Source organism: Eriocheir sinensis, chromosome 1 (genome assembly GCF_024679095.1).
Source record: "Eriocheir sinensis breed Jianghai 21 chromosome 1, ASM2467909v1, whole genome shotgun sequence".
Lineage (NCBI taxonomy): Eukaryota > Metazoa > Arthropoda > Malacostraca > Decapoda > Varunidae > Eriocheir > Eriocheir sinensis.
The window spans coordinates 9,828,478-9,852,803 of NC_066509.1; the positions used below are offsets into that span (position 1 = coordinate 9,828,478).

At 43.5% G+C, this 24,326-nt stretch overlaps 2 protein-coding genes across 13 annotated transcripts in view; one reads left to right on the forward strand and one right to left on the reverse strand.

Moving 5' to 3' along the window:
- Window positions 1-2,655: 2,655 nt before the first annotated feature.
- On the forward strand, window positions 2,656-20,152 carry LOC126992491 (uncharacterized). The gene is made up of 3 exons (XM_050851276.1): window positions 2,656-2,916; window positions 18,531-18,714; window positions 19,457-20,152. Exons 1-3 carry the CDS (start codon window positions 2,905-2,907, stop codon window positions 19,765-19,767), a joined length of 507 nt encoding a protein of 168 aa, XP_050707233.1. The 5' UTR covers window positions 2,656-2,904; the 3' UTR covers window positions 19,768-20,152.
- LOC126991911 (kinesin-like protein KIF3A) overlaps window positions 20,061-24,326 on the reverse strand; it is a 70,273-nt gene continuing 66,007 nt past the window's right edge. For 9 of the 12 annotated variants that reach the window (XM_050850692.1, XM_050850636.1, XM_050851185.1 and 6 more), the window contains 5 exons: window positions 23,592-23,781; window positions 23,128-23,237; window positions 22,751-22,885; window positions 21,259-21,411; window positions 20,061-20,600 (listed from right to left, as the gene is read on the reverse strand). In XM_050850692.1, the coding sequence (XP_050706649.1) occupies window positions 21,282-21,411; window positions 22,751-22,885; window positions 23,128-23,237; window positions 23,592-23,781 (565 nt within the window). In that variant the 3' untranslated portion in view covers window positions 20,061-20,600; window positions 21,259-21,281. The remainder of the gene's footprint in view (window positions 20,601-21,258; window positions 21,412-22,750; window positions 22,886-23,127; window positions 23,238-23,591; window positions 23,782-24,326) is intronic. The other 3 variants (XM_050850920.1, XM_050850878.1, XM_050850828.1) reach the window with 2 other exon arrangements.

A 24,326-nucleotide genomic window follows, 5' to 3' on the forward strand; every position in this document is an offset into this window, starting at 1 on the left:
TGTGCCCTAACTTCTTCTCTTAGTTATCGCCATTCCACTTATCCTCAGTGTGCCCTAACTTCTTCTCTTAGTTATCGCCATTCCACTTATTCTCTGTGTGCCCTAACTTCTTCTCTTAGTTATCGCCATTCCACTTATCCTCAGTGTGCCCTAACTTCTTCTCCTAGTTATCGCCATTCCACTTATACTCTGTGTGCCCTAACTTCTTCTCTTAGTTATCGCCATTCCACTTATTCTCTGTGTGCCCTAACTTCTTCTCTTAGTTATCGCCATTCCACTTATTCTCTGTGTGCCTTAACTCCTAAAATTTCTCGGTTATCAATCTATTAGTGCCGTTGTCCATTTGATATTAATTGTGCGTATTAAATTACATGCCCAAACTCTCTCTCTCTCTCTCTCTCTCTCTCTCTCTCTCTCTCTCTCTCTCTCTCTCTCTCTCTCAAACTCCTTGGGTACACGATTCCACACTTTCATTACGGCAAGGACAAAAAAGAAAATAGAACACGGAATGCATTAGTGTACGTGATGCTTGGCGGCACACACACACACACACACACACACACACATCTAAGGACCACACCCACTCACGCTCTTCCTTCTTTCCTCTTCCCCTATCTCTCTCCTCCTCCTCCTCCTCCTCCTTCTCCATCTCCCTCACACGTGCAAGTATTGAATCACCCACTTTTAATGCCTTCAGATCCCTCCAAGGATAAGGTTATGGAGGAAGAGTAGGAAGAGGGAAGGAAAGGAGACGGATGAGGCGGTGATGATATGGGTGATGAGGGATGAGGGTGGTGTGGAGGCAAAAAGTGGGAGAGGGAGGAAAGGGTGGATGTAGTGATTATAATGATGATGGTGGTTGTAGGATTGTTGGATGTGGGTTGTTGATGATGTAAAGGGGAGGAAAGGGAAAAGGTGATGAAGATACTGATGGTGATGGTTGTGATGAGGGATGTGGCTTGTTAATGATGTAAAGAAGAGTGGAAAGGGAAGAGGTGGTGATGATAGTGGTGATGGTTGTAATGAGAGTGGGGGTTGATAAGGAAGAGGTGGTGATAATATTGATGATGGTTATAATGAGCAGAGTGGGTTGATAATGGGAAAGAGGTGGTGATGGTGGTGGTGATCGTGGTGAGTGTAATGAGGGGTGGAGGTTGTCAATAGGGAAGAGGTAGTGTTGGTAGTGGTGGTGATGGTGAGTGTAATGAGGGATGAGGGTTGATGATAGGGAAGACGTGGTAATGATAATGGTGGTGATGGTGGTGGTTGTGATGAGGGGTGGTGACTGTTATTTTTCTATCGGTAACGAATTAACACCTTCCCTCCCCCTCAAAACAATGATAGGCGAATGACTGTTATTATGACATTGTATCATATGAAGAAACTTCCCTTGAGTTTGTGGCGAGTGTTGGCGAACCGCAAGTGGAGGTTATTGTCATACTACGCTTGTGCTTTTATTTATATTCTATTTTTAGGTGGATTTTTTTTACTTTTTCTCTCCATTTGTGTTTACTCCTGTTCCGGCTTTTTGTTTGTCCATTTTGATGTGGTTGTCTCTCTCTTCCTCTGTTTTCTGTGTATATTTCTCTAACGTGTGTGTGTGTGTGTGTGTGTGTGTGTGTGTGTGTGTGTGTGTGTGTGTGTGTGTGTGTGTGTGTGGCAATAAAAATAATAGTAATGAAGGCGAGAAGTCTGATGTTACCTTGTCTAAGAGGGCCGAGTGGGTGTGGGAGTGATCGTGCACGCGGGGTTGGTCAAGGTCATTGCATGTAGTAGCATCTGGAAGAAGGAAAATCATGGATGGAGACGAAGTATGCAAAATGCTAAAGTTATTTTATATATGTATGTATGTATGTAGCCTATGCCTGTCTGTCTGTCTGTATGTTGTATTAATTACTGTATGTATGCGATATATGAAGGTCAAAAGATAAACTGTAATAGCACTTACGTTTAAGATATCAACGTTACATTTATTTCCACTTGTATGGTTGGGTCTCATACATACATGCATACAAATATACATGAATACATACGGATATAAATACGTATATAAATAATGTATGTATAAAACCACACCATCGTTTTCTTCTGCATCTTCAGACTTCCGATCTCGCACACACACACACACACACACACACACACACACACACACACATGCACGCAGCCACGAAACACCAGATTTAACGCGTTAGCACACTTGACCTCCTAAGCAAGTGACTATATTGCAACGACGCGTCTGCTAGCTGTAATGAGTTTGTTTACGGCAGAATTCGTCCTCTTTCAAGTTTCCATGTTTTGTGTGTACGTGTAGGTAGTAGTAGTAGTAGTAGTAGTAGTAGCAGTAGTAGTAGTAGTAGTGGTGGTAGTAGTAATATTATAGTTGTAATAATAAAGTAGTAGTATTATCATTATCATTATTATTATTTTTTTTTTTTTTCACTCACTGGACTTCAAGCCCCATAAGTAAAGTGCAAAGTCACAAAGCACCGACAAAGGCCAACGTGCGGCGGGGACCCAGTCACCCCCCCCCCCCCTCTTAACACAGAAGAGGGAGGCACGAGACACGTTACAATCTTTACAGCATCACAAAAACGACCCTCGCGACCCCAATGCACTCCCCTTCACAGCACGACGCAGCACAAGCTCACCCGGCGGCTTGATGAGGATTTGACGGGGTGAGTCACGATGTAGGGGGCCCTTCGGCATGCTATGGGGGGGTAGGAAGACGTCATAAAAGGACTCGAGTTTGACCGTGAGAAGAGGCGGCGGCGTGGCCGGGTCGGCGTGCATGGTGACGTGCCTTTCTCCCGAGGCAGAGGTGTGCTGGGGAAGAAGTGGCCCGCCCTCGCCTCAGTCTGCCTTCACTCTCGCGGCAGAGCAGCTCACCTCCGTCACCTTCCCGCCATGCTCCTCAGGGTGAGTAGTGGGTGTGAGCGGCGGTGGGTGCTCGGCTCTGAAGTGACGGCCCAGCACGGGATTTGACAGTTTGTTGTTGTGTGATATCTGACTCCAGTGTGCCGATTTTCTTGCCTCTGGATTTTGGACGCGTGGAGTTCCGTCTGACATTGGTTCCAAAAACAGTTGTGACGACCCAGCACGGGATTTGACAGGTCTTTGTTGTGTGATATTTGACTCCATTCTGCGGATTCCCTTGCCTCTGGATCTTGGACGCGCGGTTTTGATGTATAACATGTTGCTTCCATTAACAGTTGTGACGCCCAAGGAAGGGATTTTACGGTTTGTTGTTGTGGGATATCTGACTACACTGTACTGCTGATTCTCTTGCCTCGGCATCTTGAAGTGTTCTGAAGTGTTTCTTACCACGCTGCTTCCATTAACAGTTGTGGGGCACAAGCACAGAATTTAATGCCCTCTCGTGGGTTATCCGCCTCCACCATCGCTGATTCTGTTACTTCGGGATTCGGGGAGCGCGGGTTCTGAAAGTCAAACCGCTCCCATTAAGATTGCTCAGGTTAATTACTTCTAATCTCCCCTTCGAAGTGTCAGTGTCCATTCACACTCGTCTTGACCCCCCCCCCCCCCCCCGTGTGTCTCTTTATCTGCCATTGGGACTTAACTGTCTATTTCCTTTTCGTGTTTATCTATTGGGTCCGTATTTTCAGACGTTTTCGGCTCTCACAACAAAAAAATTTCAAAGGTCACAAGGAACAACAACCGTGTTTTCATGCGTGATTTAAACGCTCATGGTGCAGAAGCCTTCCTGTCAGACTATCACTACATTCATAAAACTATCCAAGGAAATACCCACAACCTCTACGAAAGCCTTATTAAGTGGTGGTATGTGAGCCCAGAAATGCTTGATATACCTCTGTGTTCGACCAGTGACTCAGGCGTTGGGATTGTGTTGACTCCCGTTACCTTTCTCTGCTCTCAGGTTTCATGAGGAGACAACGCGCGTGTGTGTAGTGACAAGCACCATTATGCAAACCACACACAGACCAGTTTGTAGAAAGTAGCCAGCGTGGATGACCCGTGAGGTAAAAATACAAGGAAAACAGACCTAAGTACTTGCTCGCCACAACACGATAAACAAGGCAGGAACACGAAAGAAAATCTACTAAGCAATAAAGAGAGAGAGAGAGAGAGAGAGAGAGAGAGAGAGAGAGAGAGAGAGAGAGAGAGAGAGAGAGAGAGAGAGAGAGAGAGAGAGAGAGAGAGAGAGAGAGAGAGAGAGAGAGAGAGAGAGAGAGAGAGAGAGAGAGAGCAAGCAAGCAACCAAGAAAGAAATGAAAGGAAGCCTACCATCCCCCCAGCAAAGTGGACCATAAAGGAAAAAAAAACTACTTGCGACAATACAAAAAAATAAATAAATAAATAAATAAAATCATAAACTAAGGCATGACTAACATTTGCATATATATAAACTGGACAACGACTCTGGCAGGCACACACAACAAGGTGCAAATAACCTGCTTAAGAAAGATCAGAGGGCCAAGAAGACGCTGACATAAGCAGACTGGTGTTCCTCCCGCGGGTCAGTGAACAAGGGAGCGGGAAGGAAGGGCAGGAGGGAAGGACGGGAGAGAAGAAAGGTCAGCGCTGGGGTCGGCAGGCGTGGCGGGTCAGGCGGGGGCATGACGAGCAGGTGTGGAATTAATTTGCGAGACGGGCATTGTGCGGTGGCAGCGGAGGTGGTGAAAGGAAGGTTGTGGGTCCGGGGAATGTTTTCAGGTTGAGGCTCCTTGGGAATGGGTTAATCCGTGTCTCCCCTGTTTGACTGGAGAGGGTCTTAGGAATACACTGAAGGGATCAGTTCGTGTTTCCTTTTAATTGATTGCTAATATAACTAAGCGCTTATTGAAAGGCCTAATCCGTGTCCCCCTTATTTGATTAGAGACGTGAATACATTAAATGATGGAAAGGGGTTAATCCGCGTCTCCTTTGTTTCATTGGAGGCTCTTATGAATACACTGAAAGGGTCAATCATTCGTGTTTCCTTAGGTGATTGCTGTGATAACGATGGATATATTGAAATAGTTAATCAAGCTTTCAGAGATGCCAGGATCAGATCAATGGACTCGGCCATAGTTAGTGAAAGGGTTTGAGGACACTGAATATTACTAACTAGATTACTTCAGGCTGCGAAACACTGCTTGCCTGAACGGGAGTGGCAAAGAGGGCAGTAATTATTCTACTAACATCTTGACACTATCTTACTCTTCATCATTGTCACTATCCCATCACTTTTGCGAAATACTTTCCACCGCCGGGTAACGCGACCTGCTCACACCCATCCCCGCCTCATCATCACACTCTCAAATATCATCATATCCCGTAATTAGAGACTCAAAGAACTGCTCCACTATGCTGCGAACAATGACTTTCTTGCATAACTCAAGGCGTGGAATGTAAGTGTATGAAGGTCCGATTTCATGGGAGGAGGAGGAGGAGGAGGAGGAGGACGAGGACGACGACGCAGACGACGACGAAGAGAACAAGAAAGAGAAAGATGATAAGGAAAAGGAGGAAGAGGGAGCAGAAAAATTAGACCCGACAGAGGAAGAGGAAGAAGAAGGAGAGGAGGAGCAGGAAGCAAAATAGAAAGTGACATAAAAAGGAAACAAACGACCACACAAAAGCTTCATCAGAGGGTGACTTGGAAGGCCGAGTAACGTATGTACATTCTCGGACGATGAAAAAAAAGACTAGTTCGTGCATTTCTTAGTATTGATTGAGCATATTGTCGTTCATTTTGAAGATGCGAACTTGTGATTTTTGGTCTCGCTTGATTGCAAAGAATATCACTTCACTTACGGCACGATTTTTTTTTTTTTTTTTTTTTTTTTGAGAATTAGAGATTTTAAAGTAACAAGCAAATTTATCAACAGTTACAATAAATGATTTTCCGTATTGCTTGGCTGAAGGTAAATTTCGACTCTTTGCCTTCTGAAATTGCGGACACACACACCTCCGTATCAACGACAGAGGGGCTATATTATCTAAACAAGGTACTTCACGCTGAGCAAAGCAACAACACTTCATTACTCTGCACACCTACAGAATTCACTGATTCGTCTGGTTTCCGGAAAAATTACTTCGTCTTACACTTTTGGATCACAGGATATACATTTTTTTTACCAACCATTGTATATCTAGTTGCACAAGCCATTACGTCAATTGAACCTTAGGTGGGCAGACTCATGGAGATTCATGCTCTTGCGTTCTCATGAAATGGTTTGGATAATGACGTCTCGCTTTTTTTCCCTTCCAACAAGAGGTACACCATTGCCTCGCTCGGCTGGGAACAAATATTTGACAGTGACTCATGACCATTTCGCCCAACTCGACCCCCACTTGTCTGTCTCATGCACGGACGGACGGACGATGGAGGAAGGGGGGCGGAAGACGGGGAGGGAGGGTGAAAGACGGGAAGGTATTGAAAGAGCGATCAAGGCTTTGTGAACTGGTTATAACGAGAGTGTATGTGTGCGTGTGTGTGTGTGTGTGTGTGTGTGTGTGTGTTCTCATGGGTGGGGCCTGTGCTTGACTTTGCCTTGTTGTAGTTACTTTTCTGTGTAACTTTTCCAGATTGTCGGTGGGTCAGTCAGTCACAGAGTCCGTCAGTTAGTTGCAAGTCACTGAGTGGGCGAGTGAGTCTCCGTTTCCCTGTTGGTCTGGTTTTCTCTATTTCTGTCTGTCTATCTGCAGTAAAAAAGTGCACCTTTCACATAAAACATTCTTAAGGCTATCACGACACACACACACACACACATCCACACCCACCCACACACACACACACACACACACACACACATTTACTTACATATCATCCAACCCACAAGGAGGGAGAATAAAACAAAACCGTGCATCAGTGAACACTCTCATCACCACCCTCAGCACCTCCATCATGACAATTATCACCACCATAAAAGAATATTTTCCACACACATTTTCACGCCTCAGTCCTTACTTTTATATGTTTATTTATTTGTTTATTATTATTTGGTTTATGACGATTATATATGCAGAGACGATTTATCTAACTTCGCTGTTTTAACATTTTTTTCTTTATGAACTTCTCTTTGTGTAATGCTGCAACATCTGGGTCGCGGGAGGCAGGCCGAAGCGAGGGGAAGGGAGAGGAAAGGAGAGAAGTGGAGGTGGAGGGAAGGGGAAACAAGAGAATGGAGATTGGAGAGGGGCGAAATGTGTGGGATGGTCGAGCAGGAAAACAAAAAGAAGAAAGGAATGGCAGAGAAGATAAATAGGATGAAAGTGGAAGAGGGATGAGAGAAGATATAAAGATGGAGGGGCGAAATGAAGAAGAGGGAGGAGAGGTAAAAGGTTAGATGATGATGTAAGGGAGAAAGCAGGAGGAGGGAAAATGAAGGCGAGGAGAAAAGGAAGACAAGTTTTATAGGGGAAAGGGAAAGGTATGATGCGGAGGTAAGGTGCAAAAATATAGATAAGGAAGGATACGATATGATTGATAAAGAAAGTAAAAGGAAGAGGAAAATAGACAAAAAGGGAACAATATTAAGAAAAGAAACAGGATGATGTGAAAAAGGGTGAACAAAGGATGTGGAGAGGGAGAAAGCATGGAGGATGGAAGAAACAGGAGGAGGAAAGACAAAGGAAACCAAAGCCAGGGTGGAGAGTGGAGGAAAAGGAGGTAGGAAAAGAATTAGCAACAGGAAGAAAAACGGGAGGCAGGAGGGAAAGGATGAGGAAGAAAGGACATTATTAACATTTCAGTATTTCGCCTCATCACGTCTCTTCTTCTCTTCCCTCCCGCCCTTCCTCAGTCATATGTTTCCTGCAAGTCATTAGCAAACTTGACCTGTGCTTGTGTGTGCGTGTGTGTGTGTGTGTGTGTGTGTGTGTGTGTGTGTGTGTGTGTGTGTGTGTGTGTGTGTGTGTGTGTGTGTGTGTGTTTACTTATCCCTCACTCATGTCTACCAAACCCTGATGGCTATTGTTCATGTTTTTTTTTTTTTTTGTTGTTCTGGTGGTGGTGGCGGTGGTGGTTGCGTTGCTATCTGATATATTTGCGTTCCTATTCTTTAATGTATTTTTTGCAACAATATTTCTTTCTCTGCCTCTCGACTTTTATATTGCAATTTATTCATCAACTTACAACACCGCCGACCCACTACTCTCACCACCACAACCACACCCTCTCCTATTACTGCCACCACCACTACTACTACTACTACTACACCATGAAAAAAGTAACACCACATATTACTCTACAATTATTTCCTAACACACACACACAAAAAAGTAAACAAACAAACAAAGACACACTAATAAGGACATGTGACCTTTGACTTCTTGCACAAAACAAAATCAAATAATAATTCTTAAACTCAGAATGATTTAGTAAGAAGGAAAAGAAAGAAAGGATAAAGAGATAGACCGATGAACCATGGGAAAGAGAAAAAGAAAAAGAGTTGAAAGTAAAGAGAGAGAGAGAGAGAGAGAGAGAGAGAGAGAAAGGAGCATTGCACCCGATTGCACCTTTCCCAACCTTGCATTTCCTTTTTATTATTTTAACTTTCCTTTACTTTACATTCTCTCTCTCTCTCTCTCTCTCTCTCTCTCTCTCTCTCTCTCTCTCTCTCTCTCTCTCGATTTTGTTTGTCTTAGTGTTTTCTTTAATTCGTTTGCAGAGAGGAGAAAATCTTGTCACTGTGTGTGTGTGTGTGTGTGTGTGTGTGTGTGTGTGTGTGTGTGTGTGTGTGTGTTTTGAGGTACAACACATAATGAGAGAAAAAAAATAATAATATTTTTCCTCTTACTCCGTTAGTTTTTCTTTCTTCTCGTCCCCACCACTAACCACTCCATCAACTATCCCTCTATCATTACCACCACCACCACCACCACTACTACTACTACTACTACTACTACTACTACTACTACTACTACCCTCTTCCCCTCTTCATAAACTAACGCACAACTCAAGCACTTCTTTCATATAGTAATACAGTCATAACCCCGCTTCGTAACTCCTTCACAAGACACTTCCCCTCTTCTCCATCATCATCATTATCCTCCCTCTACACTACACCGCACTCCCTCGAACCCTCATTATGGGCGCCAACAGTAGCCCTCCTAACCACCACCATCACCACCACTACCACCACCTGCACCATTCACCTTCCCCTCTCGACCCCTCGCGACCACTTCCCTTCCAGTATCCTACTCGTAATTTCCTCTTTTTAGTCAGAACGTTGTCCCCTATTATCCTAACCTTCAAAAACTCCCTAGCCCCCCCAACCCCACTTCCTTAACTCCCCTAACTCCTATTCCCAGAACATAATATCGCTTACGTCACTCCGTCTTTCTATTTTCCACCTCCATCATTTCCTCTCCCTTCCCCGTGTCTCTTCTGTCTTCCACTGCCACTTATCTTTCCTTCTCGAGTACGCATTACCGTCAGCACCTTCCCTTCTACTACTTCCCTTCATCCTCAACCCATACCCATCCTTTTCCCGCTATTTTTACCCATTTTCTTCCCCATCCTATTCTTTCCCACCTCCGTTTCACCACCTTCCGTTTTTTTTCCTAGTCTCCACCTGTCTACCTCTTCCTCCCTTCCCCACCTCCCTCGCTCTACCTATTCCTCTCCCTTCACTAGCACTCCAGTTGTTACTTTCCATTCCCCACCCCTCCCCCCACTGCTGCATGCCTCTCCCTTCACCACCACCGCCACTCAACCCATTCCTTTCCCTTCCCCACCCCTTCCCGCCGCTTCCCCTCCCTTCCTGGCCCTCCCCTCATCCACCTTGCTTGAAAACGGGACACTACCTGACCCAGTTACTCTTGCGTGTGTCGGACTTCCAACCTTTCCCTTGCACCAGTAAATTGTATCATGGGTGAGGTAGACGCAAGCAGGTACCGACAGGAGAATGTGGTGGAGGGAGTGGTAGTTTTGCGGTGAAGGTTGTGGTAATAGTAGTAGTAGTAGTAGTAGTAATAGACAGCGCCCTATGATCCGCGTTAGCTTCCACGCACACCTTTTGGGGAGTGAAAGCCGAAATACTGATGGTGGTGGGTGGTGGTGGTGGTGGTGATGGTGATGAGTGCAGAAGAGGGTGATGGTGGTAGTGGTGGGGATGGTGGTGGTGGTGGTGGTGATGATGGATAAGGGTGCTAGTGGTGGTGGGTGATGGCGGTGATAGTGGAGGGAGTGCAGAAGAGGGTGATGGTGGCAGTGGTGGGGATGGTGGTGGTGGTGGTGGTAGTGGTGATGGTGGTGGATTATAATGATGGATGGGTAAGTGATCATGGATAAGGATGATAGTGGTGGTGGATTAGAGGCGTTGAGTGGTGGGTGAAATGAGGGAGGAAGGGGATGGCGGTGGGTGGTGGTGGTGGGGAAGGCAGTGGGTGGTGGTGGTGGTGGGGAAGGCAGTGGGTGGTGGTGGTGGTGGGGAAGGCGGTGGTGGTGTTTTTATAGTAGAGGAGGTGGTATAAGGAAACAAAAAAAACAGACCATCACCAAACCATACCTCCTCCACTTCCTCTTCCTTTTCTTCTCTCATCCGCTTTCCCCTCTGTTTCCCATAACGGATGAGATGATAAAGGTGACAGGATCGGGGAAGGGTGTGTGTATGTAGTTATAAATATGTTAATCCTTGTTCCCCTTACCGTGTATGTACCCGAAGGCGCTACACGGCTCACCACCCACCATGCACCCTTCACTGAGCCATTCTCCGCCCAGTGAGCTTCAATAGATCAACTTAAGTGTGTGTGTGTGTGTGCTCTCTCTCTCTCTCTCTCTCTCTCTCTCTCTCTCTCTCTCTCTCTCTCTCACACGTCTTTCCTCGTCGGGCGCCCACACACAAATTCATTCGTGTGTGACTGGAATTAAAATGTATTCTTATCATTTTCGTTTTTCTCTTCATTATTTCTTTACTTTTATTTCTATCTTTTCGTCTCTCCTTTTACTTATCCTTTAGGCATCAAAATAAAAACAGCGATATGATTTTTTGTTGTTGCTCTCTCTCTCTCTCTCTCTCTCTCTCTCTCTCTCTCTCTCTCTCTCTCTCTCTCTCTCTCTCTCTCTCTCTCTCTCTCTCTCTCTCTCTCTCTCTCTCTCTCTCTCTCTCTCTCTCTCTCTCTCTCTCTCTCTCTCTCTCTCTAACCTCTAAAAATAGGCATCCGATCTTTCCCGTTCACTTCTAAGATTACTATTTTTTTCCTCCTCCTTCCCTGACACCTTTCCCTCCGAAACCTGATCTTCCCTCCCTCCCTCCCTTCCCCTCCCCACACACGCATTCCCTCTCTCCCTCCCTCCAGGTTTCTCGTATTTAATTTTTCTCTCGTTCCATTTTTCTCTTGTTTACTTTTTCTCTTTCCTTGCCATCTCGTTCTTAGTATTTATTGCCATTCTTGTCCTCTTTTTTTTTTTATTCAGTGTCTTTCACAAACATCCCCACCACCTCCTCCTCCCCCCCCCCTTTTTTTTCTTCACATGCCCTCTTCCACCTCTCACTCCCTCCCTCTCTCCTACACTTCAATTCACCAACCTAATATTTATTTTCTACCCCCCACCCTCGTGCAACATTTCTGGCTGGTATTTCCCTCTCCCTTCCCTCCCTTCTCTCTCCTTCCTGTTTGTCTATAATTATGATGCACCACACACTCAGATACTGGCTCCTCTGTGCGTGCATGAGTGTAATTCACCACGGCCTGATCACGAGTTGGACTCGCTTTCGCCAGCAGTTACCCTCACGACGTGAGCAAGTGCTCATTATTGTCGATCTCTGGGTACTGCCAGGACCTCACACACCACACACCCCATCCCCTTTCCTCAAAGGGGGACAGTAACCACTCCTAGTCAACGGAAATAATCCGGCCTGAGCGGGGCTCGAACCGCCGCCTGTTTGGCCGTGAAGCCTTGCAGAGAGCGCTCTAACCGATTGAGCTACCGGAGCGGTAGAGAGTGTGTGTGTGTGAAACCATTATTCCTCTCCTGTCAACCCTAATTGCGCAGACGGGAAACCGTCTTACCTAATGCATACCGACCTTCACCTGTGTTATGACGTGGCGGGCGGTAGCAGTAGTAGTAGTAGTAGTAGCAGTAGTAGTAGGAGGAGGAGGAGGAGGAGGAGGGGGAGGAGGACGACGACGACGACGAAGAGGACGACGAGGAGAGGAGGACGAGAAAACAGGAGGAAGAGTAGGAAAAGACGGACGGCGAGGAGGACGAGGAAGAGAGGAAGAGGAGGAGGAGGAGGAGGTGGACGACGACGAGAAGGAAAAAGTAACAACCCCAGTATAATAGTCGTAGTCTTAATGGCCATCACACTCATTATCTCACTGCCCACGGGGAGGAAAGGAGAGGTGTGGCAAGTGTCTGGGCATACGTGCGGCTACAAGTTACCTTCCCGATGAGGCAACAGCGACAGCAATAGTAACAACAGCGCGTCACCTGGCTTGTAGGCCGCTAATGAAACACGGCGAGGAGGCAGGCACAGAAAGTCTTAATGTCCGCCCCGCGCCCTTAGAAGGGTTTAGTTCCACTTTTTATGGTATTGCGTATTTTTTCCGGGGTCAGTATGATGATTTTTATATACATATCTTTGACCGTAGTATAATGCTTTCTCTTTCTTCCTTTTTTGTACAGTAGTAATCGAGATTTTTTTATTATATATATATTCTTACATTTGCTTTCAAGCACGGCAGATTTTTTTTTTTTTTGCGTAACTAACAGGGCAGGTGGTGGTGATGGTAACGATAAACTACTACTACTACTACTACTACTACTACTACTACTACTACTACGATTACTACGTCTACAAATATAATAATAATAATAATAATAATAATAATAATAATAATAATAATAACAACAACAATAATAATAATAATTTTGGCCACTTTTCTTTACTCTTTTAAAGGAGCACTTCTTAGCGTTTTCCTTTTTTCTGTTGTTGTTTTCATATGTTTTTGCCCTTGAGCTGCTTCCTTTACTGTGAAAAGAAAATAATCTTAAGTAAATAAATAGCAAAAAAATATTACTCGCTTACAATGTATCATAATCTAGTCCGTTTTGGTGGCGGGAAGATGCAAGCATTTCGCATCGTGGTGAAAATTTCAGTAGATGACTTTCCGCTCCGTCACCCTTGAATCGCCCCTCCCCTTCCCTCCTCCTCCTTCTGCTCCTCCTCCTCCCCCTCCAACATGATTAAAAACTAGAAGAGGGACGAGTTTGCCTCCTCACTGTCGGGGTTCTGGAGTAGCCAGTCTTGGACATCACGTATGTTCTAGTCACCTCTTTTTTTTCCATTCTTTTTTTTTTTTTTTTATTGCGCGCGCCTTTCACGCAACGTCTGCCGCAACAACAAAACCGACGACGTTCACACAAATATACATAGGGGTTACTGGAGACTTTTTTCGTGGCAATAAAATATGGAGCCATAGTATTAGCCGCGGTACCCACCTCGATCTCCTTGGCCCTTAGGTGGTGGTGAGACTTGGACATCACGGTTCCCCCTTTTACTTTCTAAGGTTTTTGCTGGTCAGGAGGAAAAAACTCATCAAAGAGGTGCACTGACAAGGTGGCGAAGGACCAGCGGGATACATCTTTTTTTTTTTTTATCAAATACATCTTTTTTTTTATCAAGTTGACCATTCACTTTTTTCTAGCATTTGTAAAGAAGGATCCTTATACATATGAATACATAGGAAAAACAGACACCAGAAGACCTGGCGGTCTATGGCGAGGGTGTCTGTCTGCTATCGCTGCTACTAGTAATCTACGTGTGGTAGGGCAGGATAGAATAGATGAAGGCTCCTCCCCACCCACCTCTCTCTCTCCGGGAACGTGCCGGCAGGAAATAGTTAGAAGAGAACACCATGTGCCTTATTAGGAAGAAAGGGACATGGAAATTTTACAGGAAAGAGAGAAATAAGAGGAAGTTACTACCCAGGTGACCTAAGCTGTGGGGGAAATTGTTAACACATTACGTCTTCAGGTTGGGGCCGTGCTGCTTTGACTGGAACGTACGAAAAGGGTCAGTTAAATCCTATATCCCTGAAGTACTTATCAAATGAAGACTTGAAGCTATTGATAATCTGTGAGCTAACTACTGACGGCGGGGGTCTATTCCAGTGATCGACGACTATTGAAATTAGTCAGATATATAAGTGAATAAATGAAAATATCAACTCGTCAGTAAATCGTAAATGAGGTCATAAACTCTACACTCTAATAATACAAGAGAAAAAAAATAATAAAAGAATCAAGTGTACGAGCAAATAACAATAGGAAAGAAATCGCGCGCCACATCACTATCTTCACACTGATGTAAAAAAATTCTTAATGGCAAAAAAATCGTGTGTTGGCCTCGTAGCTGAGAGGAAATGATGATGCCACTAGTCCCCGCTCTCGTGTGGCGAAGGAAGACAACTTTCACGGGGACTCTTGATCATCTTGCGCCCTAACTCCAGTCTGGCTGTGGGCGGCGCGGGGTGACCATGTGGGTGACAGCCGATAGCCGCCCACCCATCCCGCCCAGCCCCGCCCCCTATCTCCCATCCAGTCCCTCGAAGATGCAATCACATACAGTTGGGTGGACGAGAAATATCACTCCGGCAGAGGTTGAATTTGAAGAAGTTTCACAATGACTTGATTATATCGCTGTGGTGGTGGGGGGAGGGGGCAGAGAAAGAGAAATAACCAAACCCGCCGACCACACCCCTTGCGGCATTTCCCCCGACTTCCCGCCCCACCTCTCACGCCCCTTCCCGCCTTCCCACACTTGACACTTTCCCCCACACATTGCAGGGCCACGAATTAATCACCGCCGTGGATGACAATAACAAAACAGAACCAGAACATTTCATTATATCTCGCAACAAACAAACAAAAAATAGCCCCCATTCATCACCGGACAAATCCCCTCAAGACCTGTATTAGCTCGGGGAGGGAAGGGGAAGTACCGACGGGGAAGGGAGGAGGAGGCTTTCACTGTGGAGGTTGACAGGACGGAAGGTGAAGGCAAAGGAGGGGAAAGGGAAGTGGAGCGGCTTGTAATAGCTACGTATACATACATGTGTCTTTTTGCAAATCACTTTCTTGTACCTTTTTTGTATTTTTTTCATTGCCGTCGACTCGTTCCTGTACTCTTACCGTCATGTAAGAGAGAGAGAGAGAGAGAGAGAGAGAGAGAGAGAGAGAGAGAGAGAGAGAGAGAGAGAGAGAGAGAGTTAACAAGGTGGAGGGTCAGTGTTGTGGAACTGGACTTATGAGGAAAATGTGTGTGTGTGTGTGTGTGGTGTGTGTGTGGAGAGGTTAGCGGGTGGTGTGGAGCTTAGCTAGCCCCCGCCTCGAGGCATCATCAACAACAACAACGACAACAGCAACAGCATCAACCCAAAACGGCGACACCCAGCACAAGGCAAGCACGTGTCCCTCTCAACCCACACACACTCGCGAATCAAATGAATAAATAAATAACCACAAAATTTAATGCGAGTCGTCCGATGTTTCGCTACACGACCCACATACAAAATGCCTACATGGCACCGTACAAGGAGTTGAAAAAAAAAAAAAAAGTATCAGGCAGCCAGTTTTTTTTTTTTTTTTTTTCGCTTGCACTTAGAAAGGAGCTGAGCTGTAACGGTGCTCAAGTACATAATGGTAATCACCCCGCACCCCTCGACCGTGCGAGAGAAAGGGCAGACTTCTTTCTCTCTCTCTCTCCGCGCGGCGTCAAACTCAAAAGCATTCAGTGCGTCAAGGACCTGGGAATCAAAACAAAGTCAAATCTCAAATTCTCACAGCAATGTATCGCTGCAGCAAATAAACCGAACAGAATATTGAGCTTCATTAAAAGAAACATTTTATTAAAAAATAAAGAAGTAATATTTCCGCTCTACAATAGTTTAGTCAGACCCCACTTGCAGTATGCCGTACAGTACGTTTTGGTCTCCCCACCATGCAAAGGACATTGTTAAAGTAGGTGTTCAACGTCGGGCAACAAAATTGATCCCTTTTCCTTGCGCAACAAACCCTACGACGAGAGGCTTTCCGCTGTTCTCTCTTGAGAAACGTCGCCTCCGAGGAAAACTGATCGAATGTTTTAATTTAAAATACTTAATGGATTTACGAATGTAGACAAATCAAAATTGTTTATGATCGATGACACTGCGAACGAGGACTAATGGCACATAACTTAAATGTAGACAAATAAATTCAGACTGCACCAAATTTTTCTTCAAGCTCCCACCTTCAGTGGTCCAGTGTTACACGATTAACTCCTTTAAAACAAGCTCGACCGACACTTCCTTCAACTTAACAATAACTAGAGTAGAAATGCAAAGTTATGGAGCCATCTGATTAATGTAAAATCACAGGTTTAAGGACAGATCACCTAGGTAGTCTGGACCATGGGGTCTGTGTGGTCTGATTTTCTATGTAAATCTATGTAAACTCTCTCTCTCTCTCTCTCTCTCTCTCTCTCTAGATCGTGTGTCGTTCCTCTTAAAATCCCCCACAAGTTACATCACGAAGGCTCGCCGCCGATCCGTCTTTCCCGCCGACCCCGATTCATGAAAGTAAAAGGAAGGCGGCGTGTTTGGAGAAGCCTCAAACCGGTTCCCCGCCGCGACCCTTCTCTCCGGGGGCTATGATGTTGCACTTTTTAATTGTCTCGTAAATGAAGTAGAAAAAAAAAAGGTGATTGGTAGATAGATTGATAGATACATAGATTGATATATAGACCGATAGATAGATAAAGAGACATGTAGACAGATAGATAGAATGAGAGAGAGAGAGAGAAAGAACAAGTCATGACATACAACATTGTGATTACTTCCATCTACACCTGCCTGTCATTACTCGCACTTGTCCACCACTCCCACAGCCACAATCTATTATCGTAAAAGTCAAATTCCAGGTGAAATGTAACACTAGTGCACCGCGGCGCGTGGGAGGTAGATTCTGAAACATTTCGCCGCCCAAGCACACACATTTCACAAAGCTTTCGTTGGAGATTCGGGTATTTCCAGGGTTAGTTTTATGACCCCTCTGGTAGACTGACTATTCTTCTGTACTATGAACCTAAAATAAACATTCATTAGAACCCGAATGAGCTCCTCTTCGGCCTTTATTATTATTATTATGATAAGCTACCAAAGCCTCCCTCCGGGATGCAGATACAACAAGTTGAACCACATAAAATACCAAAAGGTACTGGAGAGAAGCAAAGGCAACGAATAGTTAAGAAACTGGCCAGTCAAAACCAAAAAGAGGAAAAATAAAATTACTGTTTCAAAAAGACATAAACACGAGACTTATTAAATGTAGAAATGTCTGCAGAAAGGACAATCTCATTGGGTAACTGATTCCATAAATTTGTCAAAGACGGAAGAAAACATTGTGAGAATTGTATCGTACAAAAATTCATAGGATTAAAAGCAAGATCGTTTTGACTAAGAGCAAACCTCATGACCCGGGCAGGAGTAAAAGGATCAGGCAAAGCAGTATGTAAGGGATGCCGATTATTCTTAAAAAAAAAATGAATAAAATGCCTTTGAAAACAGTGGATGCAAGAGACGGAAGCAACCAGAGACTTTGGCCATGGAAAGTGGGTATATAGTCGCAATGGGCTCCATACATGGTTAAGAATATATAGACCTGTGACACAGCTTCAGGGAATAATTAGTGACCCAGTTTATGATTACTGAGTTTCTTCTTACGGCACTGTGCCCAAAAATTAGCGACCCCAATTCACGTTTCCGAGGTTTCCCAAGGCAATGTCCCTCGGATTACTTAGGTAGGCAGGGGCATCTGAAGGATTTTTTTCAAGGGGGGCAGAGCCAACGTTTTAGATCCTATACATATACACATCAAATTTCATATTTTCCATGGTGAATCACAAGGCAATGGTATATACAGTTTCCTAATAACTGCACCACCAGGTGTCTTTCTGAGGTTTAGGAAAGTATTATTTTTATAACTTGCAATCAAGTGTCAACAGGAATATGATAGATTTCCAAATGGGGAGAACTGACTCTCCTTGCCTGGAGATGTCCATGTCTGTGGGGCTGTGTTGCATGTCATTTGCACAAAACTGGAGTCTGTTTCCTTACTTAAAAGTCAGGACGCTACATTAACTTAAAATAAGACACACTTTGAGGGGGTCTGTTTCACTCACCTGCACTGTCTTCACTCCTGTAGTCATTGCAAAACATATTACACACATGTATATAAAAAATTATAATAATAGTAATAATAATAATAATAATAATAATAATAATAATAATAATAATAATAATAATAATAATAATAAATCAATACTAATAATAATAGTAAAAATAATAATAATAATAATAATAATAATAATAATAATAATAATAATAATAATAATAATAATAATAATAATAATGATAAAAATAATAATAACAATAACAATAATAATAAAAAAAATGGTTAGTAGTGTGTTAGTTTCAAAAGCTATGTGATTCCTCTACTGCTACTGACCTCACTGCTTCATGCTACAAAGTCTCACTCCCACGCTTGAGGATAGTAACATTACACTCCCTACTCCCTCCAGATGAAAGTGTTGGTAGTGGTGTGTCTCTGCCTACCAGCAGCGTTCGGGTTCCCGTATGGCACCACCACCACCAACACAAATGACAGAGCCTCCAGCCGCCCCTCCACCAGCACTAAGAGGGAGGTGTCAGTAGGCAGGTGGCGCCCCATATATCCCACTCGCTCCTCCAACTTCAGAGTAATAAGTAAGTTACATTGTCCTTCCTCCTTATCCTTATCTTTCCTGTGTTGTGACTTAAAAGTCTTTCTCCCTGATGACAGTTTATTTGGTCATTTTCCTCATCGGCATGACTGGTTCTTCATACAATTTACTACATTTTATAAAGGCGTATTGCTCTTGCTTTTCTATGACTGGTGACCGATGTAAGCTTCTTTCTGTGCCATAACAGCTGTTCATTTACAGATAAGTTTCATCCCTTTTCATGTGTCCATGCATGGGGATTCTGCTTCTTTTAGCAAGTTACTTTATGTTGACATTTTCAAAGCCAATACATTTTATTAATTTTGATTTAGCTTTTGATGTTTACTTTCTGTGATTTAAAAGTGTCAAATTACTGCCTGGGGGTTGGGATGGCATGCTCCTCCCTTCTTTGTCAATCAATCAATCAATCTAACAAGCAAACTTACTGGCAGGCTTGGTTTGGTCAGGCAAGTAGTATTTATACAATGTTGCTACAGAAAAGAAAAAAAAACATCTTCATACTTATATCCATGTGGCTCAAGGTGACCTCAGCACAGCCTCCAGGTGGCAAGTGAAACCACCAAACGACAGTAAACCACATTGTTATAGGAAGCCTTTCTCTTGGAATATGTGGCTGTTGAATCAAGTGCTGAACACCATCGTGATCTTGAAAAACTAATGCTGAGAAATGCCTGAGCATATAGAACACTTCCCACCATAATTCCCTCCTTTCTGCCTTCCAACAGAAGTGCCTCCCACATACTCTGAAACTACCTCCTCTCATGCCAATATCAATGAGATCCCTCCTGCAACACAGAAACTGTTCATACCGCCGCCTGCCATCACAAAGGAGGCTCGGATACTGGAGTACTACAATGACTCGCCAGATTTAGCTGTACCCCCTCATGTGAATCAGCTGTTGCACAAAATTCTCTACTTCGAATCACTGGACCATGGCAAGCTGATGACAGCCTTGCAGGAGAAGAGGAAGCGTGCAGGACTCCCGCCACATGTGCTCAAGAGTTCCCGTCCCCACTTCCCCTTCTTTAGTTACTAGCATCGCCATTTATCCCCATGTTACCCACGCTGCTTGCACACTTGTGAGTTGACTTTTATGGTGTTCTTTGTGAGAATCAGTGTTGTTCTTAGTGTTATTGATTAGTATTTGTTATGTAAAGATTAAGCGTATACATAAATACTTTTTCTAATTGCTCTTCTTTTTGTTCTCTTTCTTATTCTCCTCATGCATAAAATTCTGTTACTAAACTTTCAGTGTGTCAGTCTGTCATACATCAGTCACTGCTTCACTAAACATGTACATACATACAATGGAGAGGGAAAGAGTTGTACATTAATGCAGTCCTTTATGTTCTGTACAAATTTCCAGTTTACATGACTAGACGACTTATTGAATAAAAAAAGGATATTTATAATTTAAGGCATCATGATTTTTATTTCCTGCGAAGTAAATTTGAAAACAAAACTCACACAATAAAAATGAGGGACCCAACAAAACTCAGAAGATGATTTGACTGATTAAGGGTGATGCAATGCAACAGTTTACGAGTACATGTCAACATGAGGGCGCCTGTGCTCTACAAAATAGCTTTGTAATGACAGGATGACGGCAGAGGATGATACATACATATACATATTTCTGTATTTGTTAAAAGTTATTATCACTTCTTGCAGTGACTGTATGAGCTACACACTGGTACAACACGGCCCTTTTCCAGCACTAGCGATATAACTACGGCCAGGGGATAGAGGAGCCGATGGTGTTTCAGGAGTCTCTGCTCAAGACATCACAAGTGGACGGATATATGTGATGGCCTTCAGTAGGCTAGCCGCTAACTTCTTATTGGCGCTAGAAGTCGCGGCAGAAGAGATCTGTTGAGGTAAAGAGTGAAGTGTTTCAATAAGGAAACTTATCACAATGCTGCTGCTCTTGAGCCTGGAGGAAGTTATCTTTGAGAGGGTACATTCTTTATGGAGGGATGCTTCAGGAAAGTCTGCCTCCCTAGGTTGTGTGTGAGGGAGTGCAGTCTTCAGGGAGGAGGTGATCACTGTCATGTGTGGTCTTCTTGAGACAAGTGCTCTTTGGGTCAGGAAAGACAACAGACCACAAATCAGGTGGCTATCAGTCGTGCATATCTATCTAAACACAACCAAACTAATGACCATAGAGAAGCCAGCAGATACTGCTTATAATATGGCTTCTATCACTTATTAAGTTTTGAGTGCATGCTTGCATACTACCAAGTAATAAACTGCAGAAGCCAAATGATAATTTTGAAGTCTGGTTGCTCAGAAAATGGGCAGCAGTGAAGAAAACAGAAAAGTGCTGTGAAAACACACCACAGTATACCTAAAGGTCACCTTCTACCGTGTTCAAGCTGCCACTGGTCCCCAGTATGCATTATGACTGACACTCAAGTCAGATGAAGGGGAAGCACTTCCAAGACAAACAGGTTCTCCCGACCAAGACAAGGCAGCTTAGGAACGCGGTGGAATCCTTTGAGCGTCTATTTGAGACTATGGAAGCTACCTGGCAAGAGAGGGGCGACACAGCTACGACGTTTGCATGCCCTGGGGCCTGTCGTCTGTGTCCCCTGAAGCAGTAGCACGCTGGGGCTCGTCTTTGCGCCTTCGACCCTTTGGCCGCGGCACCGACTTGGAGCGAGCCTTACCTCGACCTCCACTGCAACATGCCAGGTTCAGCTAGTCTCTTTCATTCTTGGCTCAGTAAAGTAATTATTCTCCTCATCAGACCACCTTGTGTATTTCAGTGACACATTGAAAAGCTTTCATATGTCATTCTTTTAATATTGTGGAAAATGCTGTCATTTTACCCATAGTCTGTTCAAGTTGTGATTAATAAAACTTTAATGCTAAAAAATGGTGAGAATACTGACAAAACATCAATCTTCAAAGTGTCTACAACTGTTTCATAACTGGCAATGCCAGTTACTGAGGTTGCTATGGTGGTATTATGAGGAAAGTAATTACTGTCCCTCAGCACAGGATCTCCCAGTGGTGTGTGGAGGAGGAGGAAGCTCAAGAAAAATCTGTATGTTACATATGTCTTGCAACACCAGACACAAAAAGAGAGGGAAACAGAAGACTAAAGGTTATATACTGTGTCTATAAGATTAAACTGCAAATACTAACTGGATACTGATAATGACATGCAGCTCAATTGCAATATTACTCCCAACTACTCTACAGCCCCCAATCAAGAAATGGACAAGACATGCTAAGTCACAGAAATGTCTTCTTGAGTTTGACAGCTTAGCAGGGAAGAAATGAGAAGGACAGGTTGATGCTTTTATGATGAGATGGAGAATCTGGGCTATTTGTGTCTTTGATATATTTGATATGTTTGATATGTTTTATGCCATGCTTCCCCATGTCTGTAGCAACTCTTTCAAAGTTTGGTGAGGCATGGTATCATCTATATTTTGCTGCTGTAATCTATGGCAGATAAATTGTCACAAGTGTATTACTCAGGGTACTGAAGCAGTGTGCATCTAACATTCATAAATATCATACAACGTGATGTAGCATATTCAGTGCAAGATGTTGAGACTAGGGACAGGATCTTCCCTTCATTACTTGACTTTTACCAATAACACTTGTCTGGATGATCACAGGACCATTTTAAATCTCCCGTCTCTGTCTTTGCAGGATATAGAACCATTGATGATAAAGTAAATTCTCTTCAAATTATGTGACTACCTAGTTCTGTGAGGAGAGACAAAGAGGAAGAAATCTACATAACTGAAGGGAGATTCACATAGCATGGAAAGAATAACTGTGAGGTGGAATGAATCAGTGGAATTGTAAACACTGGATCACTATTATGAATAAACTAAGAGATAAGAATAAGATCAAAGACAACCCTTACATGAATGTCTCTTCATGAAAGGTTAAAAGCTTCAATAAGTTGATTAATAATTACTGCAAAAGAATTCTACTTTTACTTTAAGCTGTGAGGTCACGTAAACATATTACTACAAACATTTAAATCTGCACAGTACCTTCTGCCAGTGCCCATTCCTGGGGACATGCTCTTGCTCTTCATGGGAGGCTTCCTCTCATTCCTCTCATCCCAGCTGTTTCGTCGCCCTCCGCTGCTTCTTCCTGGGCCTCCAGACCCTGTGAGATCTGTCAGGCTGAAAAGGAAGGAGCGCCATTAATTTTTAAAAGCTCAGTGATGTTTATAAAAACCTGCAAAAGGAAAAGCACATAAAAAAATTTCCCTCTTAATTCTTTTTTTAAAGGAAATCTTCTCACTCAAAGAAACTTATCCTGATGACCTTTCAGTGGCTTTCAGATGGGTTCAGAAATACAAGAAAAAATTGCAAAGTACAAACATCAATGTGACACACAGAAAATTGAGGGTCAAATTGATTACCTTTTGCCAATTCTCCTTTTCTCCAGTTCTTTGTTGATGGACTCTGGGACGTGACGTTGCCGGTTGCCATCTTCACTTTTGCCTCTGCTGGAGGGCGTTGAGCCTGAGTCCTGTGATAAATGCTCTCAGTTTTTTAAAACTTCTAAACAAAAACATTATTTCTAATGTTACTAAGACATATTTCTTGAGACTTACTTGTATGTTTTCTCCTATTCTTGTTACTTTTTATCTGAGGCCATTCTGACATCCTACTCTGTATCTACATGAAACAAGTTAGATGGAAATGAAATTTATAGTAATGATACATTCATATTAAAAAAAAAAAGGGTATAGGTTACAGAGTGAAAATGTATGCAAAAATGTATGTCAAATGCTCTTAACCAAGATGGGAAAGGAAGTAAAGGCCACAGTTATTCTTGTATTTTTTCAAGGCAAAACAGTGTCTACTAATACTTGAATCTCACCTTTCCTCGAGACTCATTAAGTGGGTTGATCCACACCTGGGAGGAGGAGGAGGAGGGCAGAGACCTGGAAATGAATGATCCAGATGATCCCCCACCTCTGAAAAGGCTGCTGCCACTAAGAGAGGCATTTAAAAGCTCCTCCCCATTCACTGCGGGCTGGGCAGGGATGATGGGGGAGCGGCGACACACACTGCCGAACAAAACAATCACAAACACAAATAAGCCAAAGGGAAATAACTATAGCTACAATGTTCTTTTGATAGTTTTTCTTCTTCTCCCAGTGAAGCTTTAAGTATTAACTAACTGTGGCAAAAAATAAATCCCACCAATTTGATTTCAAGAACTTTACCACACTCAATTTTGTTATACATCCTTAAGTTTTATAGCAAGATTAAACAAATGCTGTGACATGTTGACTATAATGTACAAAATCTAATCTCTCTCTCTTAATCATTAAAATGTCAAGCTCAATAAGAAATAGGTACAGCCTAGGTATACTGAAAGCCTTATTAGTAGCTGGTATGGGAAAACAAAATCTCAGCTAGCAAATCGATCTGGGAAAAAAAGAGTTCATGTCAAGCCATTGTCTTATTATGCATTAATTTCCACCAAACATGGCAAGAAGCATTCCATAAAAATGTGAAAGTAAAACATCTCAGTGGATGAGGACAACACACATGCAAACAAGCAGCTAATAGGCCAATGATGATCATAATGATAATAATGATGATAAAC